General features: G+C 36.7%; 1 protein-coding gene and 1 non-coding gene across 2 annotated transcripts; one reads left to right on the top strand and one right to left on the bottom strand.

Moving 5' to 3' along the window:
- Positions 1-1,582: 1,582 nt before the first annotated feature.
- LOC142353653 (mitochondrial-processing peptidase subunit beta-like) lies at positions 1,583-21,158 on the bottom strand. The gene is made up of 7 exons (XM_075405950.1): positions 20,850-21,158; positions 19,708-19,870; positions 15,603-15,764; positions 15,000-15,301; positions 9,811-10,042; positions 7,635-7,821; positions 1,583-1,969 (listed from the first exon to the last, which is right to left on the bottom strand). The coding sequence occupies exons 1-7, from the start codon at positions 21,134-21,136 to the stop codon at positions 1,734-1,736; spliced, it is 1,569 nt and encodes a 522-aa protein (XP_075262065.1). The 5' UTR covers positions 21,137-21,158; the 3' UTR covers positions 1,583-1,733.
- On the top strand, positions 20,666-20,747 carry Trnas-gcu (transfer RNA serine (anticodon GCU)). The gene has a single exon. It is a non-coding gene; the product is annotated as a tRNA-Ser (tRNA).
- Positions 21,159-21,842: the final 684 nt, after the last annotated feature.

A 21,842-nucleotide genomic window follows, 5' to 3' on the forward strand; every position in this document is an offset into this window, starting at 1 on the left:
AGCCTCAGGAGCCTTAAAACTTCGTCTAGGGTTCAACGAAAGGTTACTGCATTGTTTCTAATACAGAGAAAAATCAAAGTAAAATAGCCGCATAAGAAAAAAAATCACTAGAGAAAGCGAATTCTTGTTCAAACACCGTTTTCTCATTCTACTTTAAAATTAGAGCCAAAAATTTCAAGCCGCAAAACCACCACTCTAATTTGAATTCAAAAATCATGAAAATGTGTGAACAGATCTTGAAAAAAACATAGCCGCAAGAATTCCGGAAACAACTTGAAAGAAAACCCATTTAAACGCCATCCAATTACTTATCAGACAAAACGTACCTCCACTAATTTTTGATTATCTTGAAAGAAAAACCATAAAACAAAAAATAGAAACAAAATCAAATCTGTAAAAATATGATTTGAAAAATCTGATCAAATTTTCATATAAATTGGGGTCCCGAAATAACTTTCTCTGCCAAAATTACTTCATCAAAACAACTAGCGCTTTTGTGAATTATTAAAAAATACTCGAGGCCAAATTATGAAAAAAAGCTCTTACAAACAACTTGCACTAAAAAACTGAAGAAGTTAATACATTTTTTAATAATACAAAAGCATATAAATCCAAAGAAACATTCTCTTCGGTCAATAGGGTATCCCAGTGCTCGCAAAACAATAGGCAAGTCATAATAGGGTAAAAAAACTTCTAAAAGTCCTAAAAAACAGAAAAAAAAACGAAAAACAGCAAACAAATTAAGAAAAATAGTTTTTTGTCATATTTCACTACAAAAAAAATGATTCATATCCATAAAACTGTAGCCTATTGTTATCTAAAATTTGCTCAAGTAGATGGCGTCTTTTCAAGAACCATTTGATCCAGTAAAACAAAATCGTCAGAAACGCAAAAATTAGGCCGAAAATCAGCAAATTACATGAAAAACCTCCGAATTAGCATTAAATTCATATGAATTTTCAGAAAAATTCAAACCACTACCAACCCCAGCCTTAGATTAAAACAAATTCATAACAAAACCTCAACCAAAAAAAAATTGAAAAAAGCTGCTTTAAAATGCAGCAGGTGAACAAAAAATTTCGCTCATTAAACAAATTGTGTTTCACACCTCACCTTAGCGCTCTCTAGAAAACAGTGATATGAACAAAAGACCACACTATTGCTTCACTGTTCATTTTGTTCAGCAACAAATCACTCATTTTTTCACGTGTTTCATTTCCCGCTTCAAAATTCACTCTAAAAAAATTAATTAAAAAAAAGGACTTCTCCAATACTCCTCTTCAAGTCGTAAAAAGACAGCGCCACAATACAATTCAATAAGAGCCGTCTGAGAGGCTGAAGGCGGCTATTAATCAAACCAAACATAACTACATTAATGTAAAGTCAAAAGTCAAAATACTACAGCAAAAAAATCAGATTGTTTTTCATTGCAGATATTTTCTGCGACGTATTCTCGGTATCTCAAGAACGGTATTAAAAGCTTTCACGCCGCAAAACTCTTTTTGCTGATTTCTCCCATTATCGCCGAACTTAAAATTAGCACCATAAAAAAGTCAGCCCAGAATCTGCAAAAGAAATTACGACAGACCTTAAATCACTTTAATTATAACAAACCCACCGCAATATAGGCAGTTGAGCTAAAAATCAAATTCTGACATCACGAAAACCAGCAGACTAGGTTTCCATAGACAAAAGTTTCTGAAATGCACATTTCAAAGCCAAAATGAGCTAGGCTAGCACTTCGCTTGGATTAATTGTTTTGCATCATCAGCTGTCATCATATCAGCTACTGGTCCAACACCAACAACTACAGGTTTAATCTGACTTTTATCCAGAGCATAATGCGTAATCACATCTCTGATCTGCTTAGGGGTCAAACTGTCAATTCTCTCATTCATCTCTTCTAATGGGATTCGTCTACCGTAACACAGCATCTGTCGCCCGATTTCCTCACAAATTGGCTGATATCCTAAACTCAGGCCCCGTAATCAAGTGCTCAAACATGCTTTTATTACATTAGTCATCGGGGCTGCCTTAAAATGGGCCAGCTTCTCCAGTCCACTATGTCAATTAAAAACATGGGAATCAAACATGTGAAATCCTAATTCCCGCCGCTAGCTCTATCTTCAAGTCAAATTCAAGCACTAATGCCTTTGAGTTATAGAAATTTGTCATAGTCTTGTTCGGATGACCTATTTAAAGTTTGGTCCTTTTTAAGAGGTAAGTAGTCATCTACAAACAATAAAAATTATCGTAAGATTGATATAGAAGATTATAAAACAGACGACACTCATAAACGACAATCAATTTAATTGCGTTAGAGGCAACTGAAAATGTGATGAGCTGCTTAAAGAGGCGGGATCAAATTGCCAAGAACAACAAAAATATATTAAGATAACGAGAGGCTGAAACTTAAAAGTGATTCTGTTTATCCTTCTTTGTCAAACTTGTGCGGCTAACGAAATGAGATTTTAGTTTTCTCAATTTCTGTCTCATACTTTTTTTTGGTGTGATATAACTGTTGGAGAAATTACTGACAAGTTCGAATCCCCTTCCATTTTGTTCATGCATCAAATTTAATCAGAACCACTCATACTTCGAGAAAAGTATTAACATAGCCGGCAGATTGCCGGAAAATAGCCGCGATAGACGCTTGTGGCGTTACATGAATTGAAACAACTATAGAAATAAAACAGACAGATCGACCACCAGTCCTTTAATAGACCACTAGACTTTTTGGGTTAGCTTCGGACTGTCATTTTTATGAGATATATAAGCTCTATAAGGAGAAAGCCCTAATAGGGCTTTTCAAAATTAGGAATTTTTCCGTTTGTGCCCCCTCAGCTTAGTGGGCGCATATTATTTGCACCCCCAGATGCACGTGCAATTTTTGGGGGGGGGGGCAACGGAAAAGATCCCAAAATTAATATTCAAAATCAAAACTCAAGACTAATATTCAAGAATTAGGGCATATGTTTGGCACTACTTAGATGCACACTATTGACTGTGTAAATATTCACAAAATTTAAAGTTTCATAAGTGAGCTCAGAAGTCATTTTTTGAGTGAGGTAAGTCATTGAAAAAATCAATTCCAAGAAGTCACGGTAAGACGAAACAAAAATCTGTTAGACGAAGTAAAAAAAAACATAGCAGGACAAGTCCTGACGTACAATTCAAAGATTTTTCATTGACTTAACAAACAACTAGACCTAGAACGGACAATGAGTGAATCGGGAAAACCAATTCTAAAAAAATCAGATGAAAAAAAAACAAAAAAAATCAATGTCAATATGCTGCTAGGGAGAAAAAACCACTAGTGAGATATGTAATTTTGATGCTAACAAAAAACTAGGTCCAGAATGAGCCGTGAATAGTCTGGGAAAACTATTTAGAAAAAAATCCGATCCAAAAAATAGAAAACATACCCGGCAGTTTGCCGGAAAATAGCCGCCGTTGATTCCAATAAGCATGATTGGGATTGAAAGAATAAGATTTTTGTACAAAAACATTTTTTAAGTCCGATTTATTTTGATGGCATTTCGTAGTTGAACATAACGTACTTCTGTTTCTTAGAGAGAGGCTACAGGGGCTACTATCAATACCAATAGGCATTAGAGATGATACCTAAGGCTTATAGGAACGACGTTCAAATAGCGGGCATCTAAAATTGGGCTTTATGGGTTTATCCCGTTTCTACTTCTGACTTCAATTTTTTATACTGACTCGGTTCATTTTGAATTGCTTTGCTGAGCAACTGATGTTCAAAATCACTTTTAGCAGAATGAGAAAAGAGAGAAACTAGCCTAGAGAAGTCAAAAAGATTTCACGCAAAATGTTGAAAAAGCGGCAAAATGAGGTAAAGCGAAACAATTTTTTATTCGACGAAGTAAAAAAATAGGAGCGCTATAATAGCCGGCTGAGAAGATGAGGGCGGCTATTAAATACCCGGCAGATTGCCGGAAAATAGCCGCCGTTTATTCCAATAAGCATGATTGGGATTGAAAGAATAGAAGATATTGAAAAAAAAAAGATTTTTGTACAAAAACATACATTTTTTAAGTCCGATTTATTTTGATGGCATTTCGTAGTTGAACATAACGTACTTCTGTTTCTTATAGAGAGGCTACAGGGGCTACTATCAAAACCAATAAGCATTAGAGATGATAACTAAGGCTTATAGGAACGACGTTCAAATAGCAGGCATCTAAAATTATGCTTTATGGGTTTATCCCGTTTCTACTTCTGACTTCAATTTTTTATACTGACTCTGTTCATTTTGAATTGCTTTGCTGAGCAACTGATGTTCAAAATCACTCTTATCAGAATGAGAGAAGAGAGAAACTAGCCTAGAGAAGTCAAAAAGATTTTACGCAAAATGTTGAAAAAGCGGCAAAATGAGGTAAAGCTAAACATTTTTTTATTCGACGAAGTAAAAAAAAAATAGGAGCGCTATAATAGCCGGCTGAGAAGATGAGGGCGGCTATTAAAAACAGTAAAAATTAGACTGAAATTGCCTCATGTGAACAAAAAACCACTACCGAGAAACCGAATTTTTGTTCAAACACCGTTTTCTCACTCTACTTTAGAGCGAGAAAAATTCACGCCGCAAGCCCACTCACTTTTTTGCTCCACTTCCTGTTTCGACGTGACCAAAATCGCCACTCCAATTTGACTTCAAAAATCATGAAAATGTGTGAACAGATCTCAAAAAAAGACGGCGCCCCAATACAATTCAAATTCTTTGAATTGTAAAAAAAAATAGGAACGCTATAATAGCCGCCTAGAATTGAGGACGCGGCTATTAATTTATTTGAAACTCATTTATGACTCTTCACAATCTCCGTTTTAATTTTCTTATCTCGTTCGCTATCAGGATTAAACTTTTTTGCTATCAGGATTAAACTTTTTAAACTCGTTTGCTATCAGGATTAAACTGTGAAGCCCAAAACTACCACGAACACCGAGGCCACCGCCTTTTCGACGGAGCGGAGTGATAACGCAATTGACTGTGTCTCCAATTCAGTGGCCAGAAGCAACAGAGAGAGCTCGGAGCTCACTATCGAGGTCGCCAAGGCGAATGCCATAGACGGCCACATTCTACTATTTGAGTTCTCTTTAGGTATATTATACATCCTAAAATGTCGCAATTATCTATGTTGTGTTTCATTTGTTATCTCAATCAAATTTAATTACGTTGAAGCCGCGTTAAAAACAACAAAAGATCCTAATTTTGTTGTTTTTACATTCATTTCTTGAATTGACTGAAAATAGGTAAATTGAAAATGAGCATAAAGCTCTAGCAACAAAACCTAACAACTTAAGGATCCCAGGAATCATCGTAACAACAGTAACAGTTTCTGTTGATTATTATAATAAAGCGACAAACAGTCGGGCAATACAGTTGAACAATATCACAGAGAATAATGCCCACTTTTGTTTCACAGCTGTGACTAAAAATATTCTTCATCCCTTTAAAAATTCTAAACATAAACGACTAACGTCGGGCGAATTGCTCTCAACCGAACGGCGAGCAGTTGGCTTCATCAGTAGCTAGCCACGGTTTAATGAGGTTAGCTTTAGCTTGATTCCTCTCTTCAGTTTTAGTTTTCTGGCCTTGTTAGTAAATAAATCAAACAAAAAGATACTTAAAAAATTTGCAAAATAATGCAAAATTTAGAAGAAAAGCTTCCAGATTTCGTTCCAGTAAAATGTTCAAAATTATTTTTTGTCTCTGGAGTTAAGTCAAGTAACCCATCTGCAATACTTGAAAAGCTTCGTTGTCCAGTAATGATCGTTAAACTCAGAAAAGGACAAAAAAATTCACAAAATTTGAAAACGATCGCAAATTTTAAAATCTTGCTAAAATTCAAGATATTAAAATCTTCAAAACCATTTCATTGTCTTAAGAGACTATCCAGTAGCCCTATTTCAAGCTTTAAATAGTTTCACTGGATCATAAAGATCCATAGACGTGGACACTTTCCATAATAACTTTCCGTAAATTTAAAAAATTAAATTTTATCAAAAAATTTCTTACGCTGAAGTCATTAAAATATTGATAACCAATCCATTGACTCTAGAAACTATGCGCCAGCTTATCATCAACCTTTGGAGGAGGTCCCTATGACCCTGGTGCCGGAAAAAATGATAAATTCAAAAAATTAAAAAAAACTTGAAAAAGTTGCAAATATTTTCTAAAAATTGCTGATATTAAAATCTCAAAAAACACTACATTTAAAACTTTACAGTAACCTATTGTCAAACCTTAGAGGAGGTTCTTCCGCCCTTGAGGCCGGCGAAACCTAAAAACCGACCAAAATTTTCAAAAAAACTTTAAAATTGTAAATTTTTCCAAAAAAAAGCTAAAATTTGTCATATTAAAAAAATGAAAGTTATTCCACTGCAAATAAAATTTTTTCATTAACTTATTATCAAACCTTTAAGGACGTTTTCTGAACACTGCATCTGGAAAGAAGAGAATAGTGAAAAATAAATATAAAAAAATTGAAAAAATTTGCACGTTTTGTCAAAAAAAAATGCTGAAATTCGTAATGTTTAAATGTTGAAACAATTCCAATACCACTAGCAACTATGCAGTAACCTAACATAAAACCCTAGAGGAGGTTCCTTGACACCTAGAGCTGACAGAACTCAAGACAAAAATTTTTAAAAAGCTTGAAAAAATTGTGAAAATTAGTATAAAATTGCGGGTTTTTAGCGATCGATTGTACGAACGTAGCCACGGGGGGGGGGGGGGGGGGGGAACCGGGGGCTGATGGGAGGGGGGTGGGCATCAGTTGGGTTGGGGGGCAACAGCGCGGTGGGGGGTGGTGGGGCAATAGTGTGGAGGGGGGTCAACATTGGGGTTGTCTTCAACATCTAAGAACCGCCCTTCACATCATAAGAATAAGTCTCCAAAATAGTTTTAGCTGAAACAGAGCTGAAAGGCTCTAAGAGCACTTAATGCCCGCTGGGCGCTACCTGTTTATCCCGTTTTTGAGGACGAAAAGTCAAAAGCGTCAGACAAAAAATCGGTCAAGCGAAAAACCGCATTAAAAAAAGGCCGACAGGACTAATATGATTGCTACAAACTTCGTTTGAGAGCAATTAAAAAGGCTGACAACGAAAAAAAATGTCGAAAACATCTGGACGGCAAATCATCCAACATGAACTGATAATTTTTCTGCGATTAAAACGCTAAATAAAACAAAAATTTCCAGTAAGAATCAACGCTGGAAATCCAACAAGCCTCTCGAAAAAAAGAACGAATTCTATAAAAACGTCGGCCAACGTTTCACGGCTTTTAATAAATAGATGTAATTAAGAAAGAATGACTCATCCTCTTCAATCTTTTAGCTTTCAATCTTTGCATCTTAGCTTACAAATAGAGAGAGACTCATAACTGTATCCTCAATAAGAATATTTTTGATATGATCTCAGCTGACGATTAACATCTTAACGTCATGTCAATTTTATATGATCTGAGCTGACGATTAATATCTATAGACTAAAGTTATTCGCCTAGCCTTATTGTTAAATATGTAATCGAACTTGACTTGCTTTTTGTTCAAATAAATTCCCCTTAATTTAAGCTGACGATAGTTGTTATGAAGATCTGAGCCCACTAGACTAACCATCCATTTGAAGCATCAAGTTAGTCTTGAGTGATCTTTTAGCTCTTTGGATCTCTTCGTCCGAGGAGTGGAAAGCTACCCTGGCCCATTCGGCACAGATGTGTTCAATCGTTCTGTTTACATTCTCACCACTACTCACAAAGTGCACGCCCCACAGCCCAGTGTCTAAGTAACATGTGTTGAACGACTGCAAACAAAATAAAGCCAAAACTTTATATAATTTTACACAGACACGCGTTGGAAGCGGTCAATTTCGCATGGAGAACGTTGATGTTAAGATTAAAACATACTAGGTTTACCATCTGCTAGTTATAATTAGGATTTATTCAACAATGGAAAAATCAAAACTTTCCTTTACCTGCTTTACCTGTAATTAATTTCAGGTAATAAACTTAATGGAAAAAACCGTTGGTTGGTATATAAGAAACCCTCGAAATCTCAATTTAATTCGAATAATGAAACATAACCGACTAACGTCGGTCAAATGCTCTCAAACGACCGGTGAGCGCTTGGCTTCTTCATTAGCTAGCCACGGCTTAATGAGGCTAGCTTTAGCTTGATTCGACTCTGCAATTTTTAGTTTTCTAGCCTTGTTAGTAAATAAATCAAATAAAAAACTGATATTTTAAAAATTTGCAAAGTCTAAATCAAAAGCTTCCAGATTTTGCAGTGAAATTGTTCAAAATTATTTTTTGTCTTTGTAGTTATGTCAAGTAACCCATCTGCAATACTTGAAAAGCTTCGTTGGCCAGTAACGATCGTTAAACTCAGAAAAGGAAAAAAATATTAAAAAAATTTTGAAAACAGCAAATTTTAACAAAATCTCGCTAAAATTCAAGATATGAAAATCTTCAAAAACATTTGACGATCTCAAGAGACTATTCCGTATCCCCCATTTCAAGCTTTAAACAGTTTCACTGGCTCATAAAGATCCATAAACTTGGAACATAATAATTTTCCGACTATTTGAAAATTAAATTTTATTAAAAAATCCTACAGCTGGAGTTATTAAAATATTGAGAGCCATTTCAAAAACTCTAGAAAATATGCAGCAGTTTATTATCAAACCTTGGAGGAGGTCCTAGGACCCTTTTGCCGGAAAAATGATAAAAAAAGTCAAAGATTCAAAAAACTTGAAATAGCAATTGCAAAAATTGACGATATTAAAATCTTGATTATTCCAGTACATCTACAAGCTAAGCAGTAACCTATAATCAAACACTAGAGAAGGTTATGTGGCTCTTGAGGCTGGAGAAACCTAAAAACCGACAAAAAATTTCAAAAAACCTGAAAAAATGCAAGTTTTATAAAAAAAAATGATAAAAATTGTCATATTAAAAATTTGAAAGCTACTCCATGACATACAAAAATCATTCAGTAACTTATTATCAAACCCTTAGGGACGTTTTCTGGTCATTGCGTGAAAGACGTGAATAATGACAAATAGATGTCGAAAAGTTTGCACGTTTTGTCAAAAAAAATGCCAAAATCCGAGATGCTAAAATGTTGAAACCATTCCACTGCCACTCGAAACTTTGCAGTAACCTTTTATAAAACCCTAGAGGAGGTTACTTGACACATGGGGCTGAAAAAATGACTAAAAATTTGAAAAATCTGGAAAATTGTGCAAAATTGCACGTTATAAAATTGCTTGTTTTTAGCGACCGGTTGTTTGTCAGTAGCCAAGGGGGGGGGGGGGGGGCACCGGGTTGCTGATGGGGAGGGATGGGATGGGTGGGGCAACAGTGGTTTGGGGGAAAACAGCGCGCGGGCGCAATAGTGGAGGAGGTGGGGTCAACAGTGGAGGGGTCTTCAACCTCTAATAACCGCCCTTCACATCATAAGTATAAGTCTCTAAAGCAGTTTGAGCTGACACAGAGCTGAAAGGCTCTAAGAGCACTTAATGCCCGCTGAGCGCTACCTGTTTATCCCGTTTTTGAGGACGAAAAGTCAAAAGCGTCAGACGAAAAATCGGTCAAGCGAAAAATCGCATAAAAAAGACCGACAGGACTAATATAATTGCTACAAACTTCGTTTGAGAGCAATTATTAAAACACCGTTTTATCAATATATTAAGAACCGGAAAAAAACAGTTCGTTGAACTTCAACACAATGTATGCATAAACAAGTGTTCAATTTGTCCTCTTATTTTTGCATTACCCATACGCTTAATTACCTGATAAGAGTAGCATAACCCCTCGTTTAAACACGCAGCTGCTAATGTGTTAGAAGGTGATATGAAATTGGCAGACTGGTTAGACGTGCCTCTGTCCCACGCTCCAATCAACATATTCCCAATCATGAGTGGGATAATGTCTGGATTAGCCCAACCTACACCCTCAACTGTGAAAACCACGTGCGCTATGTCAAGTCCAGGCACCTCCTTGCCAAATGTTGCACTTTGATAGCTACAAATAAGTTAAGAATAGAAAGTTTTCAGAAATTTATTTTTTCAAATTTGAACCATTGACTTGATTATTGGGTTATGCTATGCCTGGACCTTCGCCCGCATTATCCATCTTGCTTTTGTTTACGAACTTCAAGTTTTTGTTGTAACGAAGAAGTCTTTATGGGTATGAATTATTCTTTGAAATCATACAAATGGGGCGGCGAGTTTATCACAATGAGCACCAATTACGACAATGGTGCTCCTTTTGTGAATGGGCTTCATTTTGCGTTTTAAATTAGCCTTTCATTTCTTCTAACTAAATTTCTAACTTCCTCAACAGGAAACGTAAATTTTATGATTCCAAATACGCAAAAATTGTTTCACGAAGTTTGAATAAAATGAACAGGGCAAAAATAAATCCCCTACGTCTTTCTCTCGCGAACCTTGAAAAAAGTAATAAAAAATAAAATTTTTTGCTGTTAGAAAAGGCAAAAGCGTATGAAAAATGACAAGAGCCTCATTAAAACTGCAATCTTGGCCGTAAAGTTTATACTTAGAAGGCTAAATCTCTCAACTAAATCTCTCAATAACTAAATCTCTCAGAAGGCTACTCAGATACTTGCTCCCTAAGGCTTTACCATTTTATCACGTTTTTCAAGACGAGAAGTCAAATAAAATGGCTTAAGCGAGCGAAAAACTCTGAGCTTGTGAGGGAGGGTAACTAGGGAATAGGTAAGTTTTTGTGGGTGGGGTGAAGGGTAGGTAGAAGGGTTAAGTGTCTGTAGTTTCGATAGGAAAAAAGGATGTTATCGGATCAAACCTTTTAAAACTTACGACCTTGACCTGTCTCGAAACACTCTGCGGTAGAAAAAAGCTAAGGTTTATGACCAATATTCGTAAACGTTCTAAAACGAATTCCAATTTCAAGTCATGAACAAACTTGCTTCAGTGAAAAAAACAGCAGAAGATCAATACTCCGAGTCGTAAAAACGCTTTTGGATTAGTTGCTTTAAACTTTGTTCGTGAGCAGTTAAAAACATAGCCCACGAACGTCGGGTGAAAAGCTGTCAAACCACTGGCGAGCAGTTGATTTCGTCAGTAGTTAGCTGCGGCGTACGGAAGACAGCTAAAGCTTACATCAACATTGAGGGGGCGTGAGTGAAGTGGTGGGTTCAGGACTGTTGGATAATGAGAAGGTAACCGAAGAGGGACATAAGGCTCTGGGGAACATAGATCTGCTCTGCGACTTAATTCCATCCGGGCATTATCTGTTTAAGTTGCAGAGCAGTTCTCTCAGAGCCTTATGTCCGTCTCGTTCACCTTCTCTCCAACATCCAACTCATTCCAACACTCCTGAACCCACTACATCGCCCACGCCCCCTTCAATACTTATGTAAGCTTAAGCTGGCTTCCGAAAGCCGCAGCTAGCTATTGACGAAACCAACCTCTAGCCAGTGGTTTGGGAGCTTTTCACCCGACGTCCATGGGCTATGATTTTAAATGCTCTCGAACAAAGTTTGAGACAACTATTATAAACGTGTTTTTCAGGACCCGGACTACTGGTCTTCTTTTGTTTTTTGTCCGAAGTTAATCAGTTTGTTTATTAACTGCTGTCAAACAAAATTTTTTGCAATAACGTTAATCCTACTGGTATTTTAATGAAATTTCGCGTACTACCGGCTTTTCGTCTAACCAGTCCCCCTTTTTCTCCTCAAAAGTGTGACAAACAGATCAAGCCCGGATGGAATTATTACAGTGTTGTGGACAAAAAGTCAAATTGTCAGACAAAATGCCGGCAGAACACAAAATTTCATTAAAATACCAGTGGGATTAATATTATTGCAGCAATTTTGTTTGACAGCAATTAAAAAACAAACTGATTAACGTCAAACAAATTGCTCTCAGAATAGAGGCGGAAGGGTGTAGCATAATATGGGTACAGAAAATTCCCATCAGGGAGGGGTTAGAACCCCAGTCCTTTACACTAAGCAGAAGCATTAAGGCTTACACGCGCTTTTAATAGCTTATCTTCCAATCGGTTTCCTTTAACAACGGACTTCATTTTTGAATATGAGCAGCAAAAAGTCAGCAAAAATCCAGAAGTCACTCGTGAAAAAACATAGCCGGCAGATTGAGGAAAAGCTGCGAAATAGACTTGGGTGCTGTAAAATCCAGATGGAAAAAGATACAGAAATGAGTTGATAGAAGTTATCGCCGTTTAATTCAAAGAAGGTTGTATTTGGGTGCAAAAAATGTTTCACTGTCGCGGCTCGAACGGCCGATCTCCTGCTCAACCGCCAGTCGCCTTAACCACTCGGCTGTCGGACCATAAAATCTTTTTTCATACAATCAACTTTAGCAAAAGACTAACTTCTGAATAATCGCAATTCAGGTCACGCAAAAAACGTGAAATCAAGCGCGAAAAAAACTATTTAAACAGTGACGAGACAGAATGTTCTAGAACAAAAGTAAAACAAAAATGGAGCGTCAGAAGACGAAACAAAAAAAACAAGAGCACCGCAAAATAGCTATGCTCAGCTTACAGCTTCGCAGCTATAATAAACCGACTAACTTCGGATGAATTTATCAAATGAGGCCTGGGTCTTTGTGGTGGGATAGCTTAGAATTGTTTCATGGGTGCAAAAAACACCAACCTCAGGAGCGGTAACAGCGGACCTCAGGAACGCAAGCCCAACATCCTAACCACTTCGCTAAAATGGCGATGAGCCTTCATCGCTTTATATTAGAAACAAAATTTCAAAAAGCTTTTAGATCACACGAAAATGAAGATCTCAAGCGTGAAAAAGTCGCTCAAAAGTCAAAGAATGTTCTACAACAAAATCCTAAAAACTGTCGAGCAAAAATTCACAATAACTGCCTCAAACAACGTTCCAGAACAATGAATAACATAGCCGGCAGATTGTCGGAATAGCTGCGAAAGAATAGACCTGCGTGCCATATAATAGAGATAGAAACAGATACAGATCTAAATTGAAAAAAAAAATCGACACCGCTCAAAAAACTAGGCTAAAAAACATTCAGCGATAAATTAAACAAGCTTGTTAAAATTCATTCCAAAGAAGCCTCTTATTAGGGACCTTTGCTGCACATATGAGTGCCTTTGACCTTAAACAAATTCAAATTAAATTTAAGTTTTAAAAAGCAAAAGTCATTTTATTGAGTGAGGTAAGTCACGTATGATCAAAATCTAATTACGCAAATAGCCTAAAAACTTTCGCTAAAGCAAGTGAGAAATGACGTCACGCGCACAAATGCCGTGAGAAGAAGAAGTCATTCAGAAAATTTGACTTTTTCAGCTTTGCTGTGTGAACAAATGTAAAACGAAAAAAGAGCGTCAGACGACGAAACAAAAAAAACATAGCAGGCCAAGTCCTGACGTAAAATTCAAAGAATTTTCATTGACTAAACAGAAAACTAGACCTAGAACGGATTATGAATTGATTGGGAAAACCATTTAGAAAAAATCTTACCCCAAAAATCAAAAAAACAGTAAAAACCAAAGTGAAATTGCCGCATGTGAACAAAAAACCACTAGCGAGAAATCGAATTTTTGTTCAAACACCGTTTTCTCACTCTACTTTAAATTTAAAGCGAAAAAATATCACGCCGCAAAACCACTCGCTTTTTCGCTCCACTTCCTGTTTCGGCGTGACCAAAATCTCTACTCCAATTTGACTTCAAAAATCATAAAAATGTGTGAACAGATCTTAAAAAAACATAGCCGGAAGAATTCTGGAAACGACTTGAAGGAGAAAACTGCCCATACTTATGACTAAACAACTAGAACAACAATTGTGAACTCTGGCCCTCCACAAATGCCATAAAACATTAAAGGAAGAATAGAAACGGCATTCATAAACAAATCGAACAGAAAAAAAACTAGAAAAACTTAAGTTTTTTTTTAAATTGAGTTTTTTTAAATAGTACCAGGAAACAAAATTCCTTTGCAATTAGAGCAATGAAAAGCTCGCAAAACAATGGGCAAGTTAAAACAGGCTAAGAAACTTGTCTAAGATTAAAAAAAAGAAAAACTGCACAAACAATATGAAAAATGGTTTAAAATTTCTCAATTTTGCTGTCAATTTTCCTAAGAAAAAAGTAATTTATACAAAGAAAGCTTTAGTCAATTGGTATCTGGATACTCCTTAGGTAACAAGCTTCTAATCAAATCTACTTAAAACATTAAAACAAAAAAACAGGCAAAAAATCATTAAATTTCGTCTAAAAATCAGCAAAAACTGATCAAAAACCTCCAAATTAGCATCAAACTCAAATTAACTGGTTGAAACCTTCAATTCCTATCAAAACAAGCCTAAAACTAATACAATATCATAATCAGACCTCATAACCATCAAAAGTTGCAAAAAACTGCTTTCAAAAAGCCGCACGTGAACAAAAAAAATCGCTCGCTTAGAGAAAATTTTTTCACACATCAATTTCTCGCTCTCTCAAAAACAGCGGTATGAACAAAAACCACTCTCTTTTCGCTCCGCTCTTAACTTCTGTTCAGCCCCAAAATCACTCCAAATTTTTTCACGCGTTTCATTTCCCGCTTCAAAAATCACTCCAATAAAGTTGATTAAAAAAAGGACTTCTCCAATACTCCTCTTCGAGTCGTAAAAAGACAGCGCCCCAATACAATTCAAATTCTTTGAATTGTAAAAACCAAGAGCACTGCAATATAGCTACGCTCAGCTTACAGCTTCGCATCAATAATAACCTCAACCCAAACACCCCCTTTCCAATTAGAAACAATACACCGGACAAATTTTGAATGTTGCTGGAAAAGCTTGAAAGCTATGTTGTTGAAATCTCCGTTTCATAAAGTGTAACATGGCGCAATTCATACATTTGATGTGTACAGAGATTTCCAATTGTTTGGTGAGAAATAGCAGGCTTCGCATAAATACGCCATCATTTCAGAAGAAACCTTAGAACAGCATATTGACACTCACTTGTACGGCTGTAAAGTCCAACTTAGCGGTGACTGCTCAGGAATTCCGCCTAGCAATTTTTCAGCCCATTGTACAACTTCGTCATGATCAACTGCACCAGTGGCCACCAAGACAATCCTAGGCGCTGTGTAATGAGTTGTGATGTAATCAACCAGCATGCTCTGATTTATACTCTGGATATTTTCCGGTGGGCCCAAAATTGTGTATCCCAGGGGTGAGTCCCGAAACGCGTATTCATGTACGTGGTCGAAGACCACTTCTTGAAGGTTGCTCTCGACTTCTTGCATTTCTCGGAGTATTACCTAAACATTATCTCAATGCTCACACATTAGTCCCGTAAAATTCCTATGCATAAAACCAAATGGAAACCTATGCATAAAATAGAACGCAGACTGTTATTATGATACAACTTAAGTTGTTAATTGTCAATTTCATTATAGCACGACACTAACACCGGAAAATATTTGTATGCAAGCTGAGCGAATCAAAACAGTGAAGACAATAGCCAATACGTAAGACCCATAAATTCGATTATAAAACTTCCATATCATTGAACCGTAGTTGCCAACACCTGGCAAAATTTTTTGTACCCAGAACACTTACCGAGCGCTCCCGTTCGATGCTTCCTTTCTCCAGCACTGAATTGGTAAGGATGTCGGAGAGGATTTCCATGAGTTTCTCTGAGTTCTGGGAGAGACACTTGCCATAGTAGACAGTCTGCTCCCTCGAGGTGTACGCATTCAGCTGTGTGCCCATATTCTCAACCTAATAGAAAAGAAAACGATTAAATTATTTCGTAAGATCTATTTTGTAAAGAAATCTAAAAGGCGTTGTAGTATTGTCTTAAGTTACGCTCCTTGCTGAGTATGACAACAAACGCACTAGGAAATGCATGCTTGCGATCCTTGCTTCTCTAGGTATCAATATCTCGAAAAATTCAGAGCAGCCACGATTTGACGGGATATTGTTGGAGTCGGAAAAATTGCCAGTTTCCTTTTGCCAGTTTGTTTCTAATCCACTTACTCTAGTTCCGACAAAGGATTTGTATCGCTGTGATTCACGACAGCATATCAAAGACTAGCAGGCTCAAGAGAGGTGCTCAGTAACTTGTGCTCTACCAGTTTTTTTTCGTTTCTCAAGATGAAAATTTGGTGCTCAGACGCATGATCCACAGTCCAAAAAACTGCATAAATACCAATAGGACAACTACAATTTCTACAATCTTCGCTTGAGAGAAATGAAATAATCAGAGCACAGCCTATCTGATTGACCAGTATCTGTATGCTCCTTTAAATGTCAGTTGCCTCCATTAAATTCTCATGCCTTTGGAAAAGACAATTGCAGTCTCAAATTAAGCTGCTGAAAAAATGTTCCAAAAAATAATTATTGATGTCTCCAGATAAATTAAGCACAGAAAACAGTTGATTCGAAATAAAACCACCAGGTTTGATTAATAAAAACATCATTTTTTTTCCTTTGTAAACTTAGTGAAAATCAGAAGACAATGACTGTTCATTCTGACCACTTTGATTGAAAACTTAATTAAATCTAATACGACGATTAGAGAAAACGAATACGCTTTGAACGAATAACAAACATCGCTGGCAGATTGCCAGAAAAGCCGCAGTACCTTTGTAGATCTGCAGTCTCAAAGAAGTAGAATCAGAAAAAGACCAAAAATTTCTTTTATATCCATAGCTGTGATGTTAGATTTTGATCAAGCATCTGCATAACTTAATAAAGCTTCTATTAGCTGCTCTCAAATAACCTTCAATTGTGTACCAGGAGAGGCACGTGCTAAAAAACTGTAACTTTGAACACCAAGTCATAATGTTGATTTTATAGATGTAATTCAATGGTTAGGAAATGGATGACTTTTTTCACGGTAGCAAAGAAGATTTGTGAAGCAAATCTCACGAAAGTTTTAACTGTTGACAAGGAACAACAGTGGGCAAAGGGTAGCCCAGGCATATCGTGCCAAAGTAACTATAACTCAAGGGTCTTTTTTGAAACACCACCAACACTGGCGTCAGTGAAGCAAGCTGATTAGTTTGCTTCTCTGACGTCCGGCCACAACACCGCCAACACTACACATTCAAAATTAACTGAAGGCGGAACACCGCACAGTTTTTTTCTGGTGACCCCCCCTAACCAAGCTCGAACGCGCAACCTCAAGGCAGAGGCACGTGCTAAAAAACTGTAACTTTGAACACCAAGTCATAATGTTGATTTTATAGATGTAATTCAATGGTTAGGAAATGGATGACTTTTTTCACGGTAGCAAAAGAAGATTTGTGAAGCAAATCTCACGAAAGTTTTAACTGTTGACAAGGAACAACAGTGGGCAAAGGGTAGCCCAGGCATATCGTGCCAAAGTAACTATAACTCAAGGGTCTTTTTTGAAACACCACCAACACTGGCGTCAGTGAAGCAAGCTGATTAGTTTGCTTCTCTGACGTCCGGCCACAACACCGCCAACACTACACATTCAAAATTAACTGAAGGCGGAACACCGCACAAATTGAAAGGACACACACTCACTTGACCTTATCTCTTTGAATTAAAGTAAAGAATGAAGTTATTTTTGAGAGTGAGGTAAGTAACGTCTGACCAAACAATTACTCACGTCAATGAACAAAGAACTTGCCCCCATCCACTAAGATTAAAAAATGACGTCACGCACGCAACTCAGTTGCAATTAAATGAAGGAATGAACAAAAATCAGATTTGAAGAGATTGTGACGTCAAATTGTCGTAACAAAAATCTTGACGACAAAAAAACCAAGGGCAATAATAGCCTCAGCTGTCACTTTGCAGCTATTAATACACTATGTAGCATTATAAAACAATACACTATACAAAAATAATATTACACGCACTGCAAAAACACTGATACCAAAAAGCTACGTACACCTAATTTTTTTTAAAAAAAAGCGCAGCATGCATCAAATCCCGTTCTATTTCTTCGAATAATTCGCACAATTCCTTTTATAGTATCGTTTGCATGTCTGCTGATCACTAGATCTTGGTTAAGCCGTTGATTTTTTGTAAAAATCGGACAATTCGAATTACAGCAGCGTGGCAAATAGTAAAAGAACAATGCAATTCCAATGTTTCTTTGCGTAAACATAAGAAACGAAATCTCGGCAAACATTTTGATTAAGCTGTACGTAGCTTTTTGGTACCATAGTGTATAAGAAAGAGAAAAGCAAGCACGTGAACAGTGTCATTTGAATTTTTTTTGTTCTTAACACTTCAAATCTCAACGGCATGCTGCTATAGTTTGTTTGTTTGAAGTGACGGTGCATAATTTGACTGACAAGCATACTTCAGAATCTCTGAAGATACAACCAAAGTGCTCTACTGCTGGACACCCCAGACATTTGAAAATTTTTTATCCTGTGAGATCTTACAAACTTCTTACAATATCGTCGTATAAGTACTTATAAGATTATGCGTCGCCTGACTAAGACTTTGTAAGACAATTTATCAGGTCTTACACAATAAAAAATTTCAATCAGCTCTGATCTTACACGAGAAACGTTCACTTTTGTCAGATCGTAAAAGATAAAAATTCTGCCTGATAAGATCTTACACGATCAAAATTCTGCCTGACAAAAAATGTTTATCGTGTAAGATCTCATAAGAATCTTATAAGATCTTGCAAGATAAACAATCGGAAAGCTATGACTCATCTTTTTGATAAGCTTTTTATCCAATCGCAAACGATAAAAAAATTTTAAATATGATATGTTCTTCATATTGATGACAATTCAGGGTTGTTTTCAAGCAGTAGCTAAAAAGCAACAGCATGCAACACTTAAGTATCAGAACAACAAAGAGAAAATTATCTTATACTGTCTTTTCAGACTTGAGCTATTGTGAGAAAAGTTATTCGAGTGTTAGGGGCTTTTTCTGAGGCAGTAATTATCAAACTCTGCTGTAAAATTTTATTCAAAGACCAGAACTATCTTGGACTGCTATGTTTAACCATAGTAACTAGTTAAGACACAGAACAACACTGCGGTCAAAATAGAATCAACAAACATTTTTTGATTCAAAATTTGTTAGTTGGCCGATTTTTTTTACTATCATAAGAACTTGACTACGTTATACGGTTATATTGAAATCATTAAAACATGTCTTATCAGACCTTACACGAAAAAAAATTAGCCCTACGTGAACTTTTATCAAGTAAGATCTGACAAGATACTTATCAGTAAGATCTGATAAGTATTTTATCAGATCTTACACGATTAAACATCACGTAGGGCAGAATTTTTATTGTGTAAGACCAGATAAGGTCTTACACGATAAAGATTTTTGGTGATTTTTGATCAGCATCTTATCAGATCTTACGCGATAAATATTCCAGAATCACTGAGGAGTGCCCTGTTCTAAAGTTCTTTTGGTAAATATAACGTCCGAAAATGAACTAAATCAAAGTTTTGTTTGCTTTGCTGTTGCGTAAAAACCTGGCACTTTTCAAAAAATTTTCGAAAGGTTCAAATTGGTGCAAGATTAAGAGCCATACGGAAGGAAGATCAAATTGGCTATATAAAAAATCGATGAAGCGAAAATGAACCTAAAAAGAACAAATAAGTGTGATTGATAACTAACGCTATTAGCCAACCTGATCAAATAGTGTTTAAATTTTGCTTATTGACCCTTGAAGTGTTTTGCCAGTTGGATCAAATCCGTACCTAACCTGTATCTCCAAGTCGTATTGAGATCTCTGTTTGGTTCCTTTGAAAATGAGGTGTTCGAGAAAGTGTGCGACTCCATTGTTGCGAGCAGTCTCGTATCGGGAGCCAGCATCTATCCACAGTCCAATGCACGCAGACAGACCTCCGAGATCTTCAGTCACAACTCTAGCAAACGAATTAGAATGATGATTAATACTTCAAATATTAACAAATACTATATTGCTATTTACCTGTTCAGTTAGTTCACTTTTGAACAACTAGCTTTAAATATTAGTTTAATAGACAATCTTTTCCGTTTGTGTTCCGATGTACATGTAACCAATTACAGATGGGGGGTTTCATGCAACCACTTAGAGCACCTGCCATTACATAGATGGGGGCACTAGAAAAGATCCAGAAGCTGAAATTTGTTAGAATACTACCTACCGCCAATTAAGCGTGAGCAACCCGTGTTCAGCCGCTTGAACTCGCAAATGCGAACAACTTAAATCGTCAGAAAACAAAGAAGCCAGCAGGATCTATTCTGTTCCCATCATAAATCTTTTATGATCCCCAGGCGCACGCGCTATTTTTTTACATATAGTAACGGGCTTTATAACATATAATTTGCAACTGTTGCAACTGGGCGAAACAGAATAGATCCAAAAATTTCTCAATCTGTAATTTCTAGACAGGATACTATGGAGAAAAAATTCTTCATTCGAATCTTTTTTCGTTTGTGTGCAGCTTATGTGCCCATAATTTTACTCCACCACGCACATGTGCCATTTTATTACATAGTAACGTGCTATATAACAACTCATAATTTGTAAGCAGTGACCGTTAAAAAAACTGAGTGATCTAACATAATAGTAGATCCCAACAATCTTCTACTATCGCGAATAGTTTATGGGTGATTTGCAGTTTTGACAAGTGACACAATCTCGGATGCCTATATGAACACATTTATGATTCCACCAGGACAGGGTGGCCGAGTGGTTAAGGCGTTGGACTGCTAATCCAATACGGTCTCCGTGCGTGGGTTCGAATCCCATCTCTGTCGATCTCTTTTTGTACAACGCATGAACACTATTCAAACTTCTCAAAAAACAACTGAAAACTTCACAATGCAGGCGTTCAACCATACAAGCAAAATAATTCTCACCTTAAACCATTACCGAGAGTGGTACATCTTGTTTGCTCGTCATAATTGATAGAATTCAGTGACTGCGTTTTAAAAGAAGCTTTCGACGTGAGTGGCGTTTGTCCTGATTTGATCAATTGCGGTCTGTTATGGGGCTGAGCTACAACTGAAATACTTCGCTGGGTTTCCGAATTATGCCTGACTAATTGAGAGAACGTTCTGGTTTGACTCGGGTCATGGATCGTTCTCCGGCAATAAAGACACGCATTGTTCGAGCCTCGCCAGAGGATTTTACGCGAGGAGCTCATATTTGCTGTGAGTTAAACGTATCTATCTGAAAGAAAGTATATAAACTACTTACTTCCTGGGAACCGCACATTTATATGTTAATTTATCGGATATTTTGAGATGTCGAAGTGTTAACAGCCAAATGATTGCAACTTCCTGGCCGCTAAAATCAATATTTTTTCATCTACTTTATTGACCTCGAATAACAAAAATTTTAACTTAATTCTATGATGTCAACTTGATTTGAAAAAAAAACTAGTCCAATTTATGAATTGTTACTGACATCTGCCCTCGAATATAACCTCAGATTACAGCGCGATATCCCTCGTCAGTCAAAAGCACCTCACTCAGTAAGTGAAAAATCCTCCAAAATAGAATTAACATCCTCCTCATTATCAATAAAAACATCAAAACAGCCTCATAAGCAATAAGTAGTCAACAGCACAAAAATCTTTGAAAAAAGCTGCATATCAATGAACAAAATTGCTCGCTTAGAAAAACTTCTTGCCGCGTTCATTTCTGGCTCTCGAAAATAGCGTATGAACAAAATAACTGTCTCGTTTCGTTCCGCTCTTCGTTTTGTTTAGCAGTCTAAGCTTAACAAACTTTATAACGTCCTGCCTACTTCCAATTACCACCAATAATAGCCGGAAGAGTGGCGTGATAGCCGCAAGGTAAGGTGCGTGATTCACTCGCCAATGGTTGAGATTTTAATCCCCCACCTCC

Source organism: Convolutriloba macropyga, chromosome 14 (assembly GCF_964194025.1).
Source record: "Convolutriloba macropyga chromosome 14, txConMacr16.3, whole genome shotgun sequence".
In the NCBI taxonomy this organism is placed as follows: domain Eukaryota; kingdom Metazoa; phylum Xenacoelomorpha; order Acoela; family Convolutidae; genus Convolutriloba; species Convolutriloba macropyga.